General features: G+C 44.7%; 1 protein-coding gene across 4 annotated transcripts in view; it reads right to left on the bottom strand.

Annotated features, from left to right (window-relative positions):
- Positions 1-3646, bottom strand: part of RBM27 (RNA binding motif protein 27) — an 86770-nt gene extending 83124 nt beyond the window's left edge. For all 4 annotated transcript variants that reach the window (XM_054547044.1, XM_054547031.1, XM_002816038.4 and 1 more), the window contains exon 1: positions 2762-3646. In XM_054547044.1, coding sequence (XP_054403019.1) covers positions 2762-2820 — 59 coding nt within the window. In that variant the 5' untranslated portion in view covers positions 2821-3646. The remainder of the gene's footprint in view (positions 1-2761) is intronic.
- Between the last annotated feature and the right edge of the window lie 14570 nt (positions 3647-18216).

The following is an 18216-nucleotide window of genomic DNA, read 5'->3' as shown; positions in this document are numbered from 1 at the left end:
AAACAAATAAATAAATAAATTTTAGCCTTTTTTTTTACCCTAAATGAGCAACAAAATTAAAAAAAAAAAGCATGTGAACTTTAAGTTGAATATATAACTCAAAAGGAGAAACTAAACTCAAGTAATCATTTTGAAAGATAATTTTTACTCATGAAAATTACAGAATGATCATACTTATGAGTCTAAGTAGCTTTAAAAAAAGAAGGAAAAAAAAAAGCCTAAGCAAGACGAAGCTCTTACCCAGACTAACTTTCAACATTAAGGGGAAAGACAAAAAAAAACAAAAAACGAAAAGCACTACTCAGAGTAAAACATCTTAGGGAGCTTTAAAAAAAATAAAAACCAAGTAACTATAAGGCTAAAAGTTGTTACCTTCTATCCAAGACATAAAATGTATGTTTAATTCTTCTTAAATGGATATCTACCAACAACACTAAACTTGTTTGGAAAGTAGGTTGTTTTTTCTAAAGGCATCAGAGCAGCAGAAATACAAAATAAAGAGATGTATTTTTTATTTTTTAATCTTAAATAACATGAATAACACTTTTTTTATTTTTATTTTTTTGAGACAGAGTCTGGCTCTGTCGCCCAGGCTGGAGGGCAGTGGCATGATTTAGGCTCACTGAAACCTATGCCTCCTGGGATTCAAGCGATTCTTCTGCCTCAGCCTCCCGAGTAGCTGGGACTACAGGCGCACCCCACCACAGCCGGCTAATTTTTATATTTTCAGTAGAGACGGGGTTTCACCATATTGGCCAGGCTGGTCTCGAACTCCTGACCTCATGATCCGCCCGCCTAGGCCTCCCAAAGTGTTGGGATTACAGGCGTGAACCACTGTGCCCAGCCACATGAAGAACACTTTAAACATACAAATATTTTTCTTTTTTCAGCCTTTTCCCATATATGGTCAATTTCATTACATCCATCTTATTTCCCACCTTCACCACAATCCATTTCCATCTTTGTGCCCAAAACTTTTTTGTAGGAGTTAAAAAACCCCTATTCAAGAGACCTATATTCTTCTACAAAACCTTCAAGTGTGTTCAGAAGTCATTTTCACTGAAAGAGATCAACAGGGAAGTAGCTTGACACTGTCCCCCAGAAGCTCCTTTACCATGCCTCCACACCTCCCAAACTACTCCCTATTTTCACCTCTGAAAAACACTCAATTTTTCCACTAATGCAATCTGACCTAATGAATCAAAGCCTGCCCATCTCTTCTTCTACCCCTTTCTTTCAAGCAGAAAGCTCTAACCTTCAATAAGAGAATAATAAAGCAGAAGCAAGGAGGAGGCAAAACATGATTCTTTCCCTTCCAGTAACTAGCCATACCCCATTCCCCCAAATAAACACTCCACAACCCTACCCTTTAAAACGGTTACCAAACATGGCCGGGTCCAGTGGCGCACGCCTGTAATCCCAGCACTTTGGGAGGCCAAGGCGAGCAGATCACCTGAGGTCAGGAGTTTGAGACCAGCCTGGCCAACATGGCGAAATCCCCTCTCTACTAAAAATACAAAAAATTAGCTGGGTGTGGTGGCGCGCGCGGTAGTCCCAGCTGCTTGGGAGGCTGAGGCAGGAGAATCGCTTGAACCCGGGAGGCGGAGGTTGCAGAGAGCCGAAATCGAGCCACTGCACTCCAGCCTGGGAGACACAGCGAGGCACTGTTTCAAAAAAAAAGGTTATAAAACAAAATGTTCATACCTCTGTTACCTCTTTCAAGCCTCCCAATAACATTTCTACTAACACTACCCAAAATATTTTTAAAAGACAGGTCTCTCATTCTTTTCAGTCCCTCATCCTACACCCCAATTATCTTCAGGTGTCCTCTCAATCTGACAAAAACATTTACAAAACTGTCCTCTCAATCGCACAAAAATATTTACAAATCTCTTATTCTTTCTACCGCTCCTTTTATTCCTCCAACACCTGTATCTAAAAATCCCTATATATTGTTAGGTATACTCCTCCACCAATTAATGCTGCATACCAGTGTAGCCCTTTCAACCCTCAACTAAACTTACAAAAAACCTCTTTTTTCCAACCTCCACATATCTAAAAGTCATCAGTTCCCCTGGCACTATCAAGTCCTCAATAATACTTTAAAATCCCTTAATATCCTTGCTATCACACTTATCACCTCCCCAATAATTTCTAAAACCCTTCAATGCCCACACATCCTTTTCATCTACTCCATAGTATTTTTCAAATCCTTCAATATTCTTGATCCTTCAGAACTCACCAATAATCGCTATATAGTTTCAACGTCCCTGCTATCCGCTTCTGCCCTCATATTTCGAAAATGCCCTCGATATTTTGCTTCTAGACCTTTCAGTCCCGGAATAATAATGTTTTTCAAACCCTTGATATTCTGCTATTCCCTTCTACATCTCAATATTCACATTTTAAAAATCCCTCAAGAGCCCTGTTACCTCTCTCTCAGTTCTCAAACAGCAATGTTTTAAATTCCCTCACGGCCCCTGCTACCCCTTCCAGCACCCCGATATTTGCGTTTGAAAAGCCCTCGCTGTCCTTGCCTGCCCCCCCCCAGTCCCCACATCCACGGCGCCTCTCCGTCCCCAGCGCTCCTCTCCCACCCTCACCCCCACCACAATGGTGATAGTACTACAGGGAAGGCGTCGCCGGGACCTCCCGGCCGCGGCCCCTCTGCGCCGCCCCCCACGCCACCTCCCCTCCCCCACGCCCCCGCAGGCCCCCAACGCCCACGTTCGCCGGCCCCGGCCCAGCCCGGCTCACTCACATCGGCTCCAGTAACTTGGCCAGCCAGGACTTGAGGGCATCCACATCCTCTATGAGCATGGTGCAGGGAAGGCGGGCTCGGCCGCCGCTCTTCTTCAGGCCTGCCGTGGGTCTCCACTACGCCGCCTCCTCACGTTCCCTTCACAGCTCCCGGTGCCCCAGCCCACCGGGCATCTTAGGAGACTTCAACCTACTCCCCCGGCCGGGGCCTAACAGGAACTAACCCAAGAGCCCTCACTCACCCTAGCCCGAAGGCTGAGGTGGGCGGGAGACAGTGCCGAGTGGCAGGCCTGAGAACCAATAAGAGAGAGAGGGCTGTGAGGGCAAGACCAATGAAAAGGCTCGCTCGCCCCGCCGGCAGGCCGTACCCAGTCAGGGAGGAGAGATATAGCAAGGTAGGTGGAGAGCTTAAGTGAACTCCTGATGCAAGATGGTATCTTGGAAAAGGTGCTTTGCCTCTTAAAGGGGCAGTGGCGCCTTTTTTTGACCACGCCGCCGCCCGCCGCGGAATACCGGTGTCTGCTGCTGGGAGTGCCTGGGGGAAGCCGGCGAGCCCCTCAGCCTGGTTCCTTCCTCTCGTTTTTCTTGGAAACACACACTCGTGTCCCGAAATGACTCAGCTGTAGTAAATCTGCAACACAACGTGCAATACGTTCACGTTCGACACATTGCACAGAATGCAAAATTTTACTTTTTTTCTTTACACACTCATGTTGATCGGCACTCACGTTTGTATTTTCTGCTGCTCTGCTTTAATTAGGCAGAATGTTTCTGACAACCATGCCTTGGAATCCAGTAATCGTCATTTTTAAAACGTGGCGCACGGCCACGTAAAAGGCTGAGGCCATTTCAATGTTGCTAGTATTATTAATAAATGTTGCTTTATTTAGGAAGAAAAATGACTCCAATAGTTCGTTTTTAATTATCTTTTCATTGTATATCTAAAATTCAGTGGTTGGGGGACGGGCAGGGAGAATTTTAATCAGCAAAGAAGGATTCAAAAAAATTTTGAAGAAAAATGAGAAACTACCGAAATAGTCAACTTACTTTCTAGTAGGTGAGAAATTTCTTCTGGAGTTTTGAAATCACTGATTTAGCACTGATGTTAAAATGTTTACCCAATAACATATACTGAGTCCCTGCAATACCAGCACTGAGTAAGGCACTAGGAGTCCAATGCTGAGCAAAACAGAGCTTCTCCTCTTAAGATGATGAACAGTTTATGGGGTTATGCATTGTAATAACATTTTGAAAAATACCTAATGAACACACACCTCATATAAAAGAAATCGATCAACCTCAAATAAACAGACATACTATATATACATAGAACAGGTATAGGCAAACATCTGCAAAGGATCAGATACTAAATATTTTGGTTTTGTGAGCCTTGAGGTATCTATGGCAACTACTCAACATACAATGTCTTGGCTTAAAATTAACCAGGGACAATATGTAAATGGAATGATTGTGGCTGTATTACAAACATTTATTAAAATTATATAAAATTTTAAATTTATATAATTTTCACATACCATGAAATATTATCTTTTCATTTTTTTCTCTATTTAAAATTGTAGGCCAGGCTGGGCGCGGTGCGTCACACCTGTAATCCCAGCACTTTGGGAGGCTGAGGCGGGCAGATCACCTGAGGTCAGGAGTTGGAGACCAGCCTGACCAACATGGTGAAACCTGTCTCTACTAAAAATACAAAATCAGCCTGGCATGGTGGCGCACTCCTGTAATCCCAGCTACTCGGGAGACTGAGGCAGGAGAATCGCTTGAACCCGGGAGGCGGAATTTGCAGTGAGCCAAGATCGTGACAAGAGCGAAACTCCATCTCAAAAAAAAAAGAGGGGGCCGGCGCGGTGACTCATGCCTGTAATCCCAGCACTTTGGGAGGCCGAGACGGGTGGATCACCTGAGGTCAGGAGTTCCAGACAAGCTTGGCCAACATGATGAAACCCCGTCTCTACTAAAGATACAAAAATTAACCGGGCGTGGGATGGGCGTGGGCCAGGCGCAGTGGGTCATGCCTGTAATCCCAGCGCTTTGGGAGGCCGAGGTGGGCGGATCACGCCAACATAGTGAAACCCCGCCTCTACTAAAAATACAAAAATTAGCGGGGTTTGGTGGCAGGCACCTGTAGTCAATCGCAGCTACTCGGAAGGCTGAGGCAGGAGAACAGCTTGAACCCAGGAGGCAGGGGTTGCAGTGAGTCAAGATCGAGCCACTGCACTCCAGTTGGGTGAAAGAGCGAGACTCCGTCTCAAAAAAAAAAAAAATTATGGCTGGGCGCGGTAGCTCACGCCTGTAATCCCTGCACTTTGGGAGGCCGAGGCAGGCAGATCATGAGGTCAGAAGATCGAGACCAGCCTGGCCAACATGGTGAAACCCCGTCTCTACTAAAAATACAAAAATTAGCTGGGCGTGGTGGCGCGTGTCTGTAGTCCCAGCTACTCAGGAGGCTGAGGCAGGAGAATCACTTGAGCCCAGGAGGCGGAGGCTACAGTGAGCCGAGATCGTGCAACTGCACTCCAGCCTCAGCGACAGAGCAAGACTCTGTCTCAAAATAAAAAAAAAATAAAATAAAAATTAGCCGGCCATGGTGGCACACGCCTGTAATTCCAGCTACTCCAGACGCTGAGTCAGGAGAATCGATTGGACTGGGGAGGTGGAGGTTGCAGTGAGCTGAGATCGTATCACCGCCCTCCAACCTGGGCAACAGAGCAAGACTCCGTCTCAAATTAATTAATGAATTAAATACAAATAAAAATGTAAAGGCCATTGTAACCTCACAGGTGTACAAAGCAGATGCCAGCAGGGTTTAGCTTGCTGGCCACAGTTTGTAAACCCCTTACATAAAGTAGTAAAAGCAGAGGTGTACTTAAAAATAATCTAATGAACCTCCCTCATTAACCCCCTCCTCATAACTTTGCAAATGAAAGAAAAGGTCCAGAGAGGCAAGTGGTTTACCCAGAATTACACCTCTATGGAGTAGAAGTAGCATCCAGAGGTTCTGACAGCAAGCCAAGAGCTTTCTCACTTGCAACTCTTGCCTCTTCTTTTCTCTCTCCTCTTCCTCCTCCTTTTTTTAAGTTTATCCACATTTTCCCTTCACTTCGAACAGCTACAGAAGTTAGCTGGGTGTGGTGGCACATGCCTGTAATCTCAGCTACTTGAGAGGCTGAGGCACGAGAATTTCTTTAACCTGCGAAGCAGAGGTTGCAGTAAACCGAGATCAAGCCACTGCACTATAGCCTGGGTGACAGAGTGAAACTCTGCCAAACAACAACAACAACAACAACAAAAACCTAGCTCCCGCCTTGGATCTCTTGTTCAGGGGAAAGCTAGTCATCATGTTTCAAGACATTCTAGCAGCCCTATGGAGAGGCCCACATTGAGAGGAACTGAGACAACTGAGACCCCTTCCCAACGGAGGGAGAGTGGGTGTGGTTATAAAAGTGCAACATGATGGACACTTTTGGTGTTGGAACTGTTTCGATTTTTGACTGTGATGATGGATACACAACTACAGGGTGGTAAACTGAATAGAACCAAACTTACCTATAAAGTCAAGTTGATGGCTGGGTAAAAAAGAAAAATAGAACAAAACTTACATACATATGCACAGAAGGGACCTCAAAAAGTTCATGGAAAAGTGCAATTAAAAGAAAAATAAAAACCACAAACTTTATTTCTCAACATAAGCTTTATCAAGTTCCAGAAGCATTGAGAACATACAAGTGATACCACACAAATGATACTGGGCATTTAGTTCATCCCTAAAGAACTGAGGGTCCTGGGAATTTAGCCATGTCAATGCAGTCTTTTTTACATTATGAACTGAAGAAAAATGAGCCCTTTACATATTTTTTAAACATTAGGAAACAGAAAGAAAGCAGAAGGAGCCAAGTTAGGACTGCAGGGTAGCTGCCTAATGATTTCCCATCAAAACCCTTGCAAAATTGCCCTTGTTTGACGAGATTTTTTTTTTTTTTTTTCAGACAGTCTTGCTCTGTCGCCCAGGTTGGAGTGCAGTGGTGCAATGTCGGCTCACTGCACGCTCCGCCTCCCAGGTTCACGCCATTCTCCTGCCTCAGCCTCCCAAGTAGCTGGGACTACAGGCGCCCACCACCACGCCCAGCTAATTTTTTGTATTTTTAGTAGAGACGGGGTTTCACCATTTTAGCCGGGATGGTCTCCATCTCCTGACCTCGTGATCCACCCTCCTCGGCCTCCCAAAGTGCTGGGATTACAGCCGTAAGCCACCATGCCCGGCTGTTAAATTAATGAGCAGGAGTATTGCCAAGACGGAGAAGGAATCTCTGGTGAAACTTTCACAGATGTTGTTCTGCTGAAGCTTCAGCTAATTTTCTCAAAACACTCTCATAATAAGCATATGTTACCGTTCTTTAGCCCGCGAGCAAAATGCCTTGAGCATCCCAAAAAAACTGTTGCCATGACCTCTGCTGCTGAGCAGTCTGCTTTTGTTTTGACTAGCCCACTGCTATTTTCTTGGTAGCTATTGTTTTGATTGTGTTTTGTCTTCAGGATTATACTGGTAAAGCCCTGTTTCATCTCTTGTTACAATTCTTTGAAGAAATGCTTCAGGATTGTGATCTCACTTCAAAATTTCCAATGAAAGCTACTCTTGTCTGCAGCTGATCTGGTTGCAGCAGTTTTGGCACCCATCAAGTGGAAAGTTTGCTCAACTTTAATTTTCAGTTAGAATTGTGTAAGTGGAACCAATTGAGATGTCTATGGTGTTGGCTGCTGTTTCTGCTGTTAATTGTTGGTCCTCTTCCATTAGGGCACAAACAAGATTAATTTTTTTTTGTTTTTGCAAACTGATGTGGATGATCTGCAGTTGTGGGCTTCATCTTTTACACTCTCTTGTCCCTTCTTAAAACAAGTTATCCATTTGTAAACTGCTGATTTATTTGCGGGCATTGTCCCCATAAGGTTTTTGTAAAGCATGAATAATTTACCGTTATTCCACCCAAGCTTCACAAAAAATTTCATGTTTGTTCTTTCTTCAATTGCAGAATTCATGTTGCTCTAATAGGGGCCCTTTTCAAACTGATGTCTTATCCCTCTTAGGGCCTCAAACTAGATCCAGTTTAGAAATGTTATAACAAGTTAGTATGAGTTTATTTTGTTAAAAACATTTGAAATCCATGCATAGTTTTTTCATAATACACATTTTCCATAAACTTTTTGAAGACTTTGTGTGTGTGTGTCTTCTAAAGGCCTATATGCAGAGACACACACATACACACACACAAATGAACACAAAACATGTATCAATGTCAATATTCTGGTCTTGAAATTATACTACAGTTTTGCCAAAAGTTACCATTGACTGGGTGTGATGGCAGGTGCCTGTGATCTCAGCTACTCAGGAAGCTGAGGTAGGAGGATCGCTTGAGTCCAGGAGTTTGAGACCAGCCTGGGCAATAAAGCAAGATTTTGTGTCAAAAAAATAAATGCTACCATTGGAGGAAACTGGGAAGAGTGTGTGAGGGTTCTTTCTGCATTATATCTTACAACTGCATATGACTCTAGAAGTATCTCAATTTTTAAAAAAGTTGCTTCAAGGCTGGGCATGGTGGCTCATGTCTGTAATCCCAGCACTTTGCAAGGCTGAGGCAGGCAGATCACTTGAGATCAGGAGTTTGAGACCAGCCTGGCCAACATGGTGAACCCTGTCTCTACTAAAAATACAAAAATTAGCCAGGCATGGTGGCACTAGCTGGGAGGCTGAAGCAGGAGAATTGCTTGAACCTGGGAGGCAGAGGTTGCAGTGAGCCAAGATCACACCACTGCATTCCAGCCTGGACAACAGAGCAAGACTCTGTCAGGGAAAAAAAAAAAGAATGTTGCTTCAAGCCAAGCATGGTGGCTCATCCATAATCCAAGCAATTTGGGTGGCTGAGTAGGAAGATCGCCCAGGAGTTCAAGACCAGCCTAGGCAACATGGTGAGACCCTGTCTCTTCAAAAAATGAGGCGGGAGAATTGCTTGAGCCCAGGAGGTCAAGGCTGCAGTGAGCCATGTTTGTGCCACTTGGGTGACAGAGAAATAACCTGCCTCAAATAAATAAATAAAGACAAAGTTGCTTCACACAACCACAGTGGCTCAAGCCTGTAATCCCAGCACTTTGGGAGGCTAAGGCAAGAGGATCTCTTGAGCCTAGGAGTTCAAGACCAACCTGGGCAAGATAGCAAGACCCCGTCTCTACAAAAAATTTAAAAATTTGCCAGGTGTAGTGGGGAATGCCTATAGTCCCAGCTACTCAGGAGGCTGAGGTGAAAGTATCACTTAAGGCGGGAGGTCGTGGATGCTGTGAGCTGAGATCGTGCCACTGCACTTCAGCCTGAGTGACAGAGCGAGACCCCGTCTCTTAAAAAAGACAAAAATACTACTTCACATGTTAAGAGCAGTGTCACCAGGGAGAAAAGGTTGAGAATGGCATCTTTGGGTGTGTGGTTACTGGAAATAGTCCTTTCCCCAATTCCCCAAGATCTTTATGTGTTCCCACTGGACCTGTGTGGGGACCCAGATCTGACGTCCTTGCAGATTAGATAAGCATCCAGGAGAAATGTGGAAAGCTCCATGTCAGTAGTGACTGTTGGGTTTTCTTGGGCAGGGGGGAGGGGGGAATACAAAACAGCAGTAGTGGACTGACAAGACTCCCATTCCATCTGGTTATCCTTCTGATGTTAGAAGAGTCCACTCTGATGTTTAAAACCGTCCACTCTTCTTTGGATTAAATAAGCCCCTTGTGATTTAGACATATCAAATAAAAATAACTCATACTCATGTGTGCCAGGCACTCTGCCATGCAACTTTACATGAATTAGCCTCTTTCAGTTCCTGCATTCAGCCTTCCTTACCTTCAAGCAATATTGATTGAAATCTATCATAAGTAGAACACTATTATAGGCCCTGGGGATACAGCAACGAAGAAAATAGGCATTCTGTTGGAGATCTATTTTAGTAGCAAGATAATAATGACAAATAACAATATAATATGTCAGGTGGGATATATGCTAAAAAGGAAAATAAGGCAAAATGAGGAGATAGAGAGTGATGGGGAAGGTAAAAAGACTGACCGGTGGCTTGAAGGTAGTGTGGGTGTTAGCCGTGTAGATATCTGGGATAGGGGCTTTCCAGGGAAGTGCAAAGACGCTGAGGCAGGAGCTGACTTGGCACGTTTGAGGAAAGGAAGGAGGCAATGGGGCTGGAGCAGAATGAACCAGGAAGAAACTGATGGTACATAAGTGAAAGAGGTAGTTAGACGCCAGATCATGAAGGACTATGTCATGGTAAGGACTTTAGATTTTACTTCTAGGCCAGGTGCGGTGGCTCACGTCTGTAATCCCAGTATTTTAGGAGGCCAAGGCAGAAGAATCACTTGAGTCCAGGAGTTTGAGACCAGCCTGGGCAACATAGCAAGACCCCATCTCTACAAAAAATGAAAAAACTAACCAGGCATGGTGGTGCGTGCCTGTGGTCCCAGCTACTCACGAGGCTGAAATAGAAGGATCACTCCAGACTGGGAAGTCAAGGCTGCTGTGAGTTGTGATTGCACCATGCCTAGCCTGGGTGATAGAGCAAGATCTTGTCTCAACAACAACAAAAAATTACTTCTGAGATTAGAAGACACTGAAGGGTTTTGTTTTTTGTTTTTTGAGACAGAGTCTCACCCTGTCGCCCAGGCTGGAGTGCAATGGCGCAATCTCGGCTCACTGCAAACTCCGCTTCCTGGGTTCAAACAATTCTCCTGCCTCAGCCTCCCGAGTAGCTGGGAGTATAGGCGCCCACCACAACTCCCAGCTAATTTTTGTATTTTTAGTAGAGACAGGGTTTCACCATGTTGGCCAGGCTGGTCTCAAACTCCTGACCTCATGATCTGCCTGCCTCAGCCTCCCAAAGTGCTGGGATTACAGGTGTGAGCCACCATGCCTGGCCAGACACTGAAGGTGTTAAATAGAGTAATGAAATAATCTCATCCACTGTTTTCTGTTTTTTGTTTTTCGTTTTTGTGGGATCACTTTGGCTGCTTTATGGGTATCAGACTGAAGGGGGCAAAAGAGGAGGTACCAAAACTAGTTAGGAGGCTACAACATTAATCCAAGAAAGCAATGATGAGGGTGTGGACTAGACTTATAGTGAGAAGTTGGATTTTGGGTATATTTTGAGAGTAGAATCAACAAGTTTGGCTGATAGATTGTGGATATGAAAGACAAAGAGGAATCAAGGATGACACCAAAGTGTTTGGCCGAGCACTGGCTTGAGATTGGGAAAAAAGAGGGTTGAACAGATTCAGAAAACAGCTGGTAGATCCAGAATTCAGTTTTTTTTTTTTTTTGGGCGGGGGACGGAGTCTCGTTCTGTCTCCCAGGCTGAAGTACAGTGGCAAGATCTCGGCTCACTGCAAGCTCCGCCCCCCGGGTTCACGCCATTCTCCTGCCTCAGCCTCCCGAGTAGCTGGGACCACAGGCGCCCGCCACGACGCCCGGCTAATTTTTTGTATTTTTTAGTAGACACAGGGTTTCACCGTGTTAGTCAGGATGGTCTCGATCTCCTGACCTCATGATCTGCCCGCCTCGGCCTCCCAAAGTGCTGGGATTACAGGCGTGAGCCACCGCACCCGCCCAGAATTCAGTTTTGAACATGAGAAGTACGAAATGGCTTTTAGACATTGTGGTAGCCAGTCTCAAGATGGCACACAATTATTTTTGCCTCTTATTATTCACATTCACTTGTACTTTCCTCCCACACTGGATTAGGGATTGTAACTTCTGACTTGGATCTCTTGTTCTGGGAAAGACAGTCGCCATATTGCAAGACTCTCAAGAAATCCTGTGGAGAGGCCCACACTGAGCGGAACTGAGACCTCTTTCCAACAGCAACGACTAGCTTTCCAGCCTTGTGAGGGAGTCATATTGGAAGAAGACCCTCCGGCCCCAGCCAAAGCTTCAGATAAATGTTTTCCTAGCTAACATCTGACTACAATCTCATGAAAACTCATAAACCAGAACCACCCAACCAAACTGCTCCAAAACCTCTAACCTACAGAAACTCAAGAGATAATAAATGGTTATACTGCCAGGCGCAGTGACATGTACCTGTAGTCCCACCAACTTGTGAAGCTGAGGTGGGAGGATTTCTTGAGCCCAGGAGTTTGAGTCCAGCCTGGGCAACATAGTGAGATCCCTGTCTCTTAAAAAATGGTTATTATTATTATTATTATTGAGACAGAGTTTTGCTCTTGTTGCCCAGGCTGGAGTACAATGGCGCTATCTTGGCTCACTGCAACCTCTGCCTCCTGGGTTCAAGCGATTCTCCTGCCTTAGCCTCCCAAGTAGCTGGGAGTACACGTGCATGCCACCACACCTGGCTAATTTTTGTATTTTTAGTAGAGATGGGATTTCACCATCTTGGCCAGGCTGGTCTCAAACTCCTGACCTCAGGTGATTCAGCCACCTTGGCCTCCCAAAGTGCTGGGATTACAAGTGTGAGCCACTGTGCCCAGCCCTGGTTATTATTGTTTTTAGCCACTAAGCTTTGGGGTAATTCGTTAGGCAGCAATAGATAACTAATATAAAAATTCAAGTGGAGATGTCAGGTAGGCAGTTGGATCTTAAGTCTGAAGTTCATGAGAGGGGTTGGGCCTGTAGTTAAAATTGGGGACTCATTAGCATGTGAACTGTGTTTAAAGCCATTAGCCTGGATAAGATCACTTAGCATATGAGTACGTCTAGAAAGGAAGGGCCAGTAGAGAAAAGGTGAGGAATATTAAGTAAATTGAAGAGGTATGGCCAATAAATCAGGAAAGAATAGATAGAGAAGAAATATGTTTCAAGAAAGGAGTTTTCAAATATGTCAAATGTAGTTCATAGGTCAAGTAAGATGAGAACAGAGAATTGGCCGTTGGATTTGACAGCATGGAGGTCATTGATGATCTGGACAATTCCATGGAGTACAGCAGGTAAAAGGTTGAGGAAGGCTGGGTGCGGTGGCTCATGCCTGTAATCCCAGCACTTTGGGTGGCTGAGGCAGGAGGATCACAAGGTCAGGAGTTCGAGACCAGCCTGGCTAATATGGTGAAACCCCATCTCTACTAAAAATACAAAAATTAGCTGGGTATAGTGGCACAGGCCTGTAATCCCAGCTACTCAGGAGGCTGAGGCAGGAGAATCACTTGAACCCCAGGGGTAGAGGTTGCAGTGAGCTGAGATCACGCCACTGCACTCCAGCCTGGGCGACAGAGCGAGACTCCCTCTAAAAAAAATAAAAATAAAAAATAAATAAAAGGTTGAGGAGAGGCTGGGCATGGTGGCTCACACCTGTAATCCTAGCACTTTGGGAGGCCAAGGCAGGAGGATTGCTTGAGTTGACGAGTTTGAGACCAGCCTGGGCAACATATTGAGACCTTCATCTGTACAAAAAATAACAAAATTAGCCAGATGGTGCACTCCTGTAGTCCCAGCTACTCGGGAGGCTGAGGTGGGAGGATCACCTGAGCCCAAGAGTTTGAGGCTGCAGTGATGAAGCCACTGCACTCCAGCCTAAGCTACAGAATAAGACCTTGTCTCAAAAAGATTTAAATAAATAAAATAAACAATTAAAATAAAATTAAAGGTTGAGGAGAAAAATGGAGATGAATTAGAGAAAGCATGGCAGTTCTCCTAAAGAGCTTTACTGTAAAGGGGAGTAGAGCAATGAAGGTACTGGACGGTACTGGAAGGGTATTGTGGGATAGAGCAAAGGATAGGGTTTGTTGGCATTTTGTTCAGTTTGGTTTTGCTTGCTTGTCTGCTTGCATTAGGTTAGAAGATATGTGTGAATGCAGGCAAGTATGATCTAGAGAGAAAAAATCTGATGATGCAAGAGGTGAGATGAGAAACTAGAGGAATAAAATCTCTTAATGGGCAAAAGACAATGGGGTCTAGTGTACCAATAGAGCATAGGTCTTAATAGGAGCCCTAATTGTTGTTCACTGTAAGTGACAAAAAGAGCACATATTAGTGGATAGAGGTGTGATAGTAGATGTAGTAAAAGGAAGTCATGAAAGTTGTATATTGATTGCTTCTATGCTGTCAGTGAATGAAGAAGCTATCCAGTAGAATGTGAGAAGGGGATGCTGGATGTTTGAAAAGAGAGGTATGAGGAGAAAAGTATATACGGTTTCTCAAACATTTTAAGCTCACTTGGGAGGCTGAGGCGAGAGGATTGCTTGAGAATAGGAAATCAAGACTGCAGTGAGCCATGACTGTACCACTGCACCCCAGCCTGGGTAGCAGAGTGAGACCCGGCCTCAAAAAAACAAAAACAAACAAAAAAGTTAGGCTCTTTCCCACTTCATGCCTTTGCACTTGCTAGTTCTCCTGCCTGGAACTCTTTTACATACACCTTTGTGTGGCTGACTTTTTTTCTCAAGTATCACCTTTTTGGGATGGCCTTGACTATCCAACCTAAACCATTACCTCACTTCCCTCCCCTAGTTACTCTCTATTGCATCATCCTGCTTTATCTTCTTCATAGCATATCTCATTATATAAATTTTTTTTTTCATTTATTTGTGCTCTCTCTGCCCCACCCCATCTAGAATATAAATTTTCATGAGGTCAGGAATTTTGTGTTCTTTGTTAAGTTTGTTTTTTTGTTTTGTTTTGTTTTGAAACAGAGTCTCTGTCTGTTGCCCAGGCTGGAGTACAGTGGTGCAATCTCTGCTCACTGCAACCTCCGCCTCCTGGGTTCAAGTGATTCTCCTGCCTCAGCCTCCCAAGTAGTTGGGATTACAGGCACACACCACCATGCCCGGCTAATTTTTGTATTTTTAGTAGACACGGGATTTCACCATGTTGTCCAGGCTGGTCTCGAACTCCTGACCTCCAGTGATCTGCCCGTCTCGGCCTCCCAAAGTGCTGGGATTACAGGCATGAGCCACCACGCCCGGCCTTCTTTGTTGAGTTTTATCTGCAGCACTGAGAAAGAAATCCCTAGGACATAATGGAGGCTTGGCCAGGCACAATGGCTCATACCTGTAATCCCAGCACTTTGAGAGGCTGAGGTGGGAGGATCACTTGAGACCAGATGTTTGAGACCAGCCTGGGCAACATAGTGAGATCCTGTTTCTATAAAACATTAAAAAACAAGCTGGGCATGGTAGTGTGCACCTGTAGTCCTAGCTACTTGGGAGGCTAAAGTGGGAGAATTGCTTGAGGCTGGGAGGTCAGGACTGCAGTGAGCCATGACCATCCCACTGCATACCATCCTAGGTGACAGAGTGAGACCCTGTCTCAAAAAAAAAAAAAGATGGTTAATAAATATTTAATGGATAATCTAATATAATCATCTATTTACTAGAGATGATTACTAGATGAGTACCATGATTATCACCATGCTACAGGTGCAGACAGGTCAAGGTCACACAACAAATTATGGATGGGGGTGGGGTTCATGATTCAAAGTCAGGCAATCCCACTCCAGAATTCACAGTCTCAGACTCTATATGGAATAGGATGTAGAGGAAGATACTAGACTTCTGGCTAATAAGATATTAGGGATCTGACCAATTACTAGGAAAAAAAAGGGTATGACTGTGGTTGTTTCTCCAGTTCATATAGTTTACACCAGTCTAATCTTATTGATACAATAGAGACAGGAATCTTAAACTTTGTAAATGCACAACAATAAATTCTAAAAAAACTCAGTGAGGTTGGAATCTCAATAATATATGATTGGCTGTCTTTACCTATTTCTTTATTTTAATTTATTTTATTTTATTTTTAGACAGAGTTTTGCTATCGTTGCCCAGGCTGGAGTGCAATGGCGTGATCTCGGCTCACTGCAACCTCCACCTCTCAGGTTGAAGTGACTCTCCTGCCTCAGCCTCCCAAGTAGCTGAGATTTCAGGTGTGTGCTCCCATGCTTGGCTAATTTTTGTATGTTTAGTAGAGACGGGGTTTCACCATGTTGGCCAGGTGGGTCTCGAACTCCTGACCTCAGGTGATCCACCTGCTTCGGCCTCCCAAAGTGCTGGGATTACAGGCATGAGCCACCGCACCCAGCCTACCTGTTTCTTTTTCTCCCTTCTTTTCTTCCTTCTTTTCCCCTTTTCCTTCCTGTCTCCCTCTTTCCCTTTCTCCTTCCCTTCTTTCCTTTTTTACTTCCATCTCTTGTAGAGCCTTTGGACTGCTCCATAATGGTGATGCTAATGGTGGAGACATTAACAGTAGTGGCTATTCAGAAACCACAAGCTGTGTTTTGATGACTCAGGTGTCACGTTTCCCACATGAGCCCATTACACAGCCTTCCATCCTCTGTGGAATGTTGATGAGATGGCAGGCTGAATCCTGTGGGTCCTAAGTCTGGAGTAGTATAGCATGAGTTAGTGATTTTTAATTTCTGGGAGTTACAAATATACCACTTTAGAAGAAATCTAGAAAACAGGGATTTCTCAAAAATTTGGCACCTGAGAATTACAACTTCTTTAATTTGGTTACATTTATCTAAATAAAAAGGCAGTTTCTCTAATTATCATGGCTGCTTGTTCTTGTTCCTAGCTCATGTCAATCAGATTTAGAATTTTCATTAATTAACTGACCAAACTGGCTTCCAGTAGTTTTAACCTTTCCCTTCTTCCCTCCCTCTCTTCCTCCCTCCCTTTCTCCTTTTCCTTCCTTCCTTCCAGCTTAATATTTCCTGAACACTTACCACATTCTAGGCACTGGGCTAATCATCTTGGCTTAGCTCCTTTTATTCTCATAGCAAGCCTAAGAGGTAGGTATTATCATTATCTCATGGTTCCCATGATAACCCAGAGGTCCGAGGGTTGAAGGAACTTGCCTAAAGCCATAGAGCTAGCCTGGGACACAGCATCAGTGCAAACCCAGGCACCTGACTCCAAAGCCCGTGAATGCAACCACCAAAACACCCTGACCCTGCCTTCCTCTGCTGACCCACTAGCTTTGTCTGAAGTTGCATGCAGAGCGACCCCAGCATCAGTTAAACCTGTAAATCCTAAAAAATCCTACCTTCGAACCGGGCGCGGTGGCTCACGCCTGTAATCCCAGCACTTTGGAAGGCCGAGGTGGGCAGATCACGAGGTCAGGAAATTGAGACCATCCTGGCTAGCAGAGTGAAACCCCGTCTCTACTAAAAATACAAAAAAAGTAGCCAGGCGTGGTGGCAGACTCCTGTAGTCCCGGCTACTGGGGAGGCTGAGGCAGGAGAATGGCGTGAACCCGGGAGGCGGAGCTTGCAGTGAGCAGAGATTGCTCCACTGCACTGCAGCCTGGGCGACAGAACAAGGGTCTGTCTCAAAAAAAAAAAAAAAAAAAAAAAAAAAAATCCTATCTTCTTCTCTTCGCTTGCGTCAATTAAAAAAGAAATCTGTTTGCCATTCAGGAAGCATACAGGTAAAGGCAGAACACAGATGTAGAAGAAAAAAACATTGAAAAACAAAAAGTCCCTAAAAGGGTAGGGAAATAACGCTATTCATTGAATGCCACACGCCTTAGGAGCAGAAGCATATAAAGAAGTTCCCACAATTTTTTCCTCAGAGAAAGAACCTTGTCAACTGAAGGTAGGGAAGCTAGGTAAATATGCACGAAAAACAAATACAAAAGTACTCACAGACAAGCTAAAACTAATTACAGCCTTAGGGATCTAAATTTAGAAATACTGACAAATTACCAAATTGAGCAGAGTGACCAGTGGGATGCTTTTAAAAATAAATCAGGGGGCCAGGCGAGGTGGCTCACGTTGTAATCCCACCACTTTGGGAGGCCGAGGCCGGTGGATCACCTGAAGTCGGGAGTTCAAGACCAGCCTGACCAACCTGGAGAAACCCCGTCTCTACAAAAATACAGAATTAGCTGGGTGTGGTGGCGCATGCCTACAATCCCAGCTACTAGGGAGGCTGAGGCAGGAGAATCGCTTGAACCAGGGAGGCGGAGGTTGCGGTGAGCTGAGATTGTGCAATTGCACTCCAGCCTGGGCAACAAGAATGAAACTCCGTATCAAAAAAAGAAAATCAATCAATCAATCAATCAGGGGGAGGCTGGGCATGGTGGCTCATGCCTATAATCCCAGCACTTTGGAAGGCCAAGGCAGGTGGATCACCTGAGGTTAGTAGTTCAAGAGCAGCCTGACCAATATGGTGAAACCCTGTCTCTACTAAAAATGCAAAAATTGGCCAGGCATAATGGCATGCCCCTGTAATCCCAGCTACTCAGGAGACTGAGGTGGGAGAATTGCTTAAATTCGGGAGGCGGAGGCTGCAGTGAGCCGAGATTGCACTACTGCACTCCAGCCTGGGTGATAGAGCGAGACCCCGTCTTGAAAAAAAAAAAGTTAAAAATAAATAAATCAGGGAGGAATTGAGTTTTGTTGTGACGTTTTGAAGAATGAATGCAATATGTTTTGAAAGTTGTAAAAG

The sequence above is a fragment of the Pongo abelii genome, chromosome 4 (assembly GCF_028885655.2).
Source record: "Pongo abelii isolate AG06213 chromosome 4, NHGRI_mPonAbe1-v2.0_pri, whole genome shotgun sequence".
In the NCBI taxonomy this organism is placed as follows: domain Eukaryota; kingdom Metazoa; phylum Chordata; class Mammalia; order Primates; family Hominidae; genus Pongo; species Pongo abelii.
The sequence above is the reverse complement of the archived record's forward strand: the minus strand, read 5'-3'. Positions and strand labels throughout refer to the sequence as shown.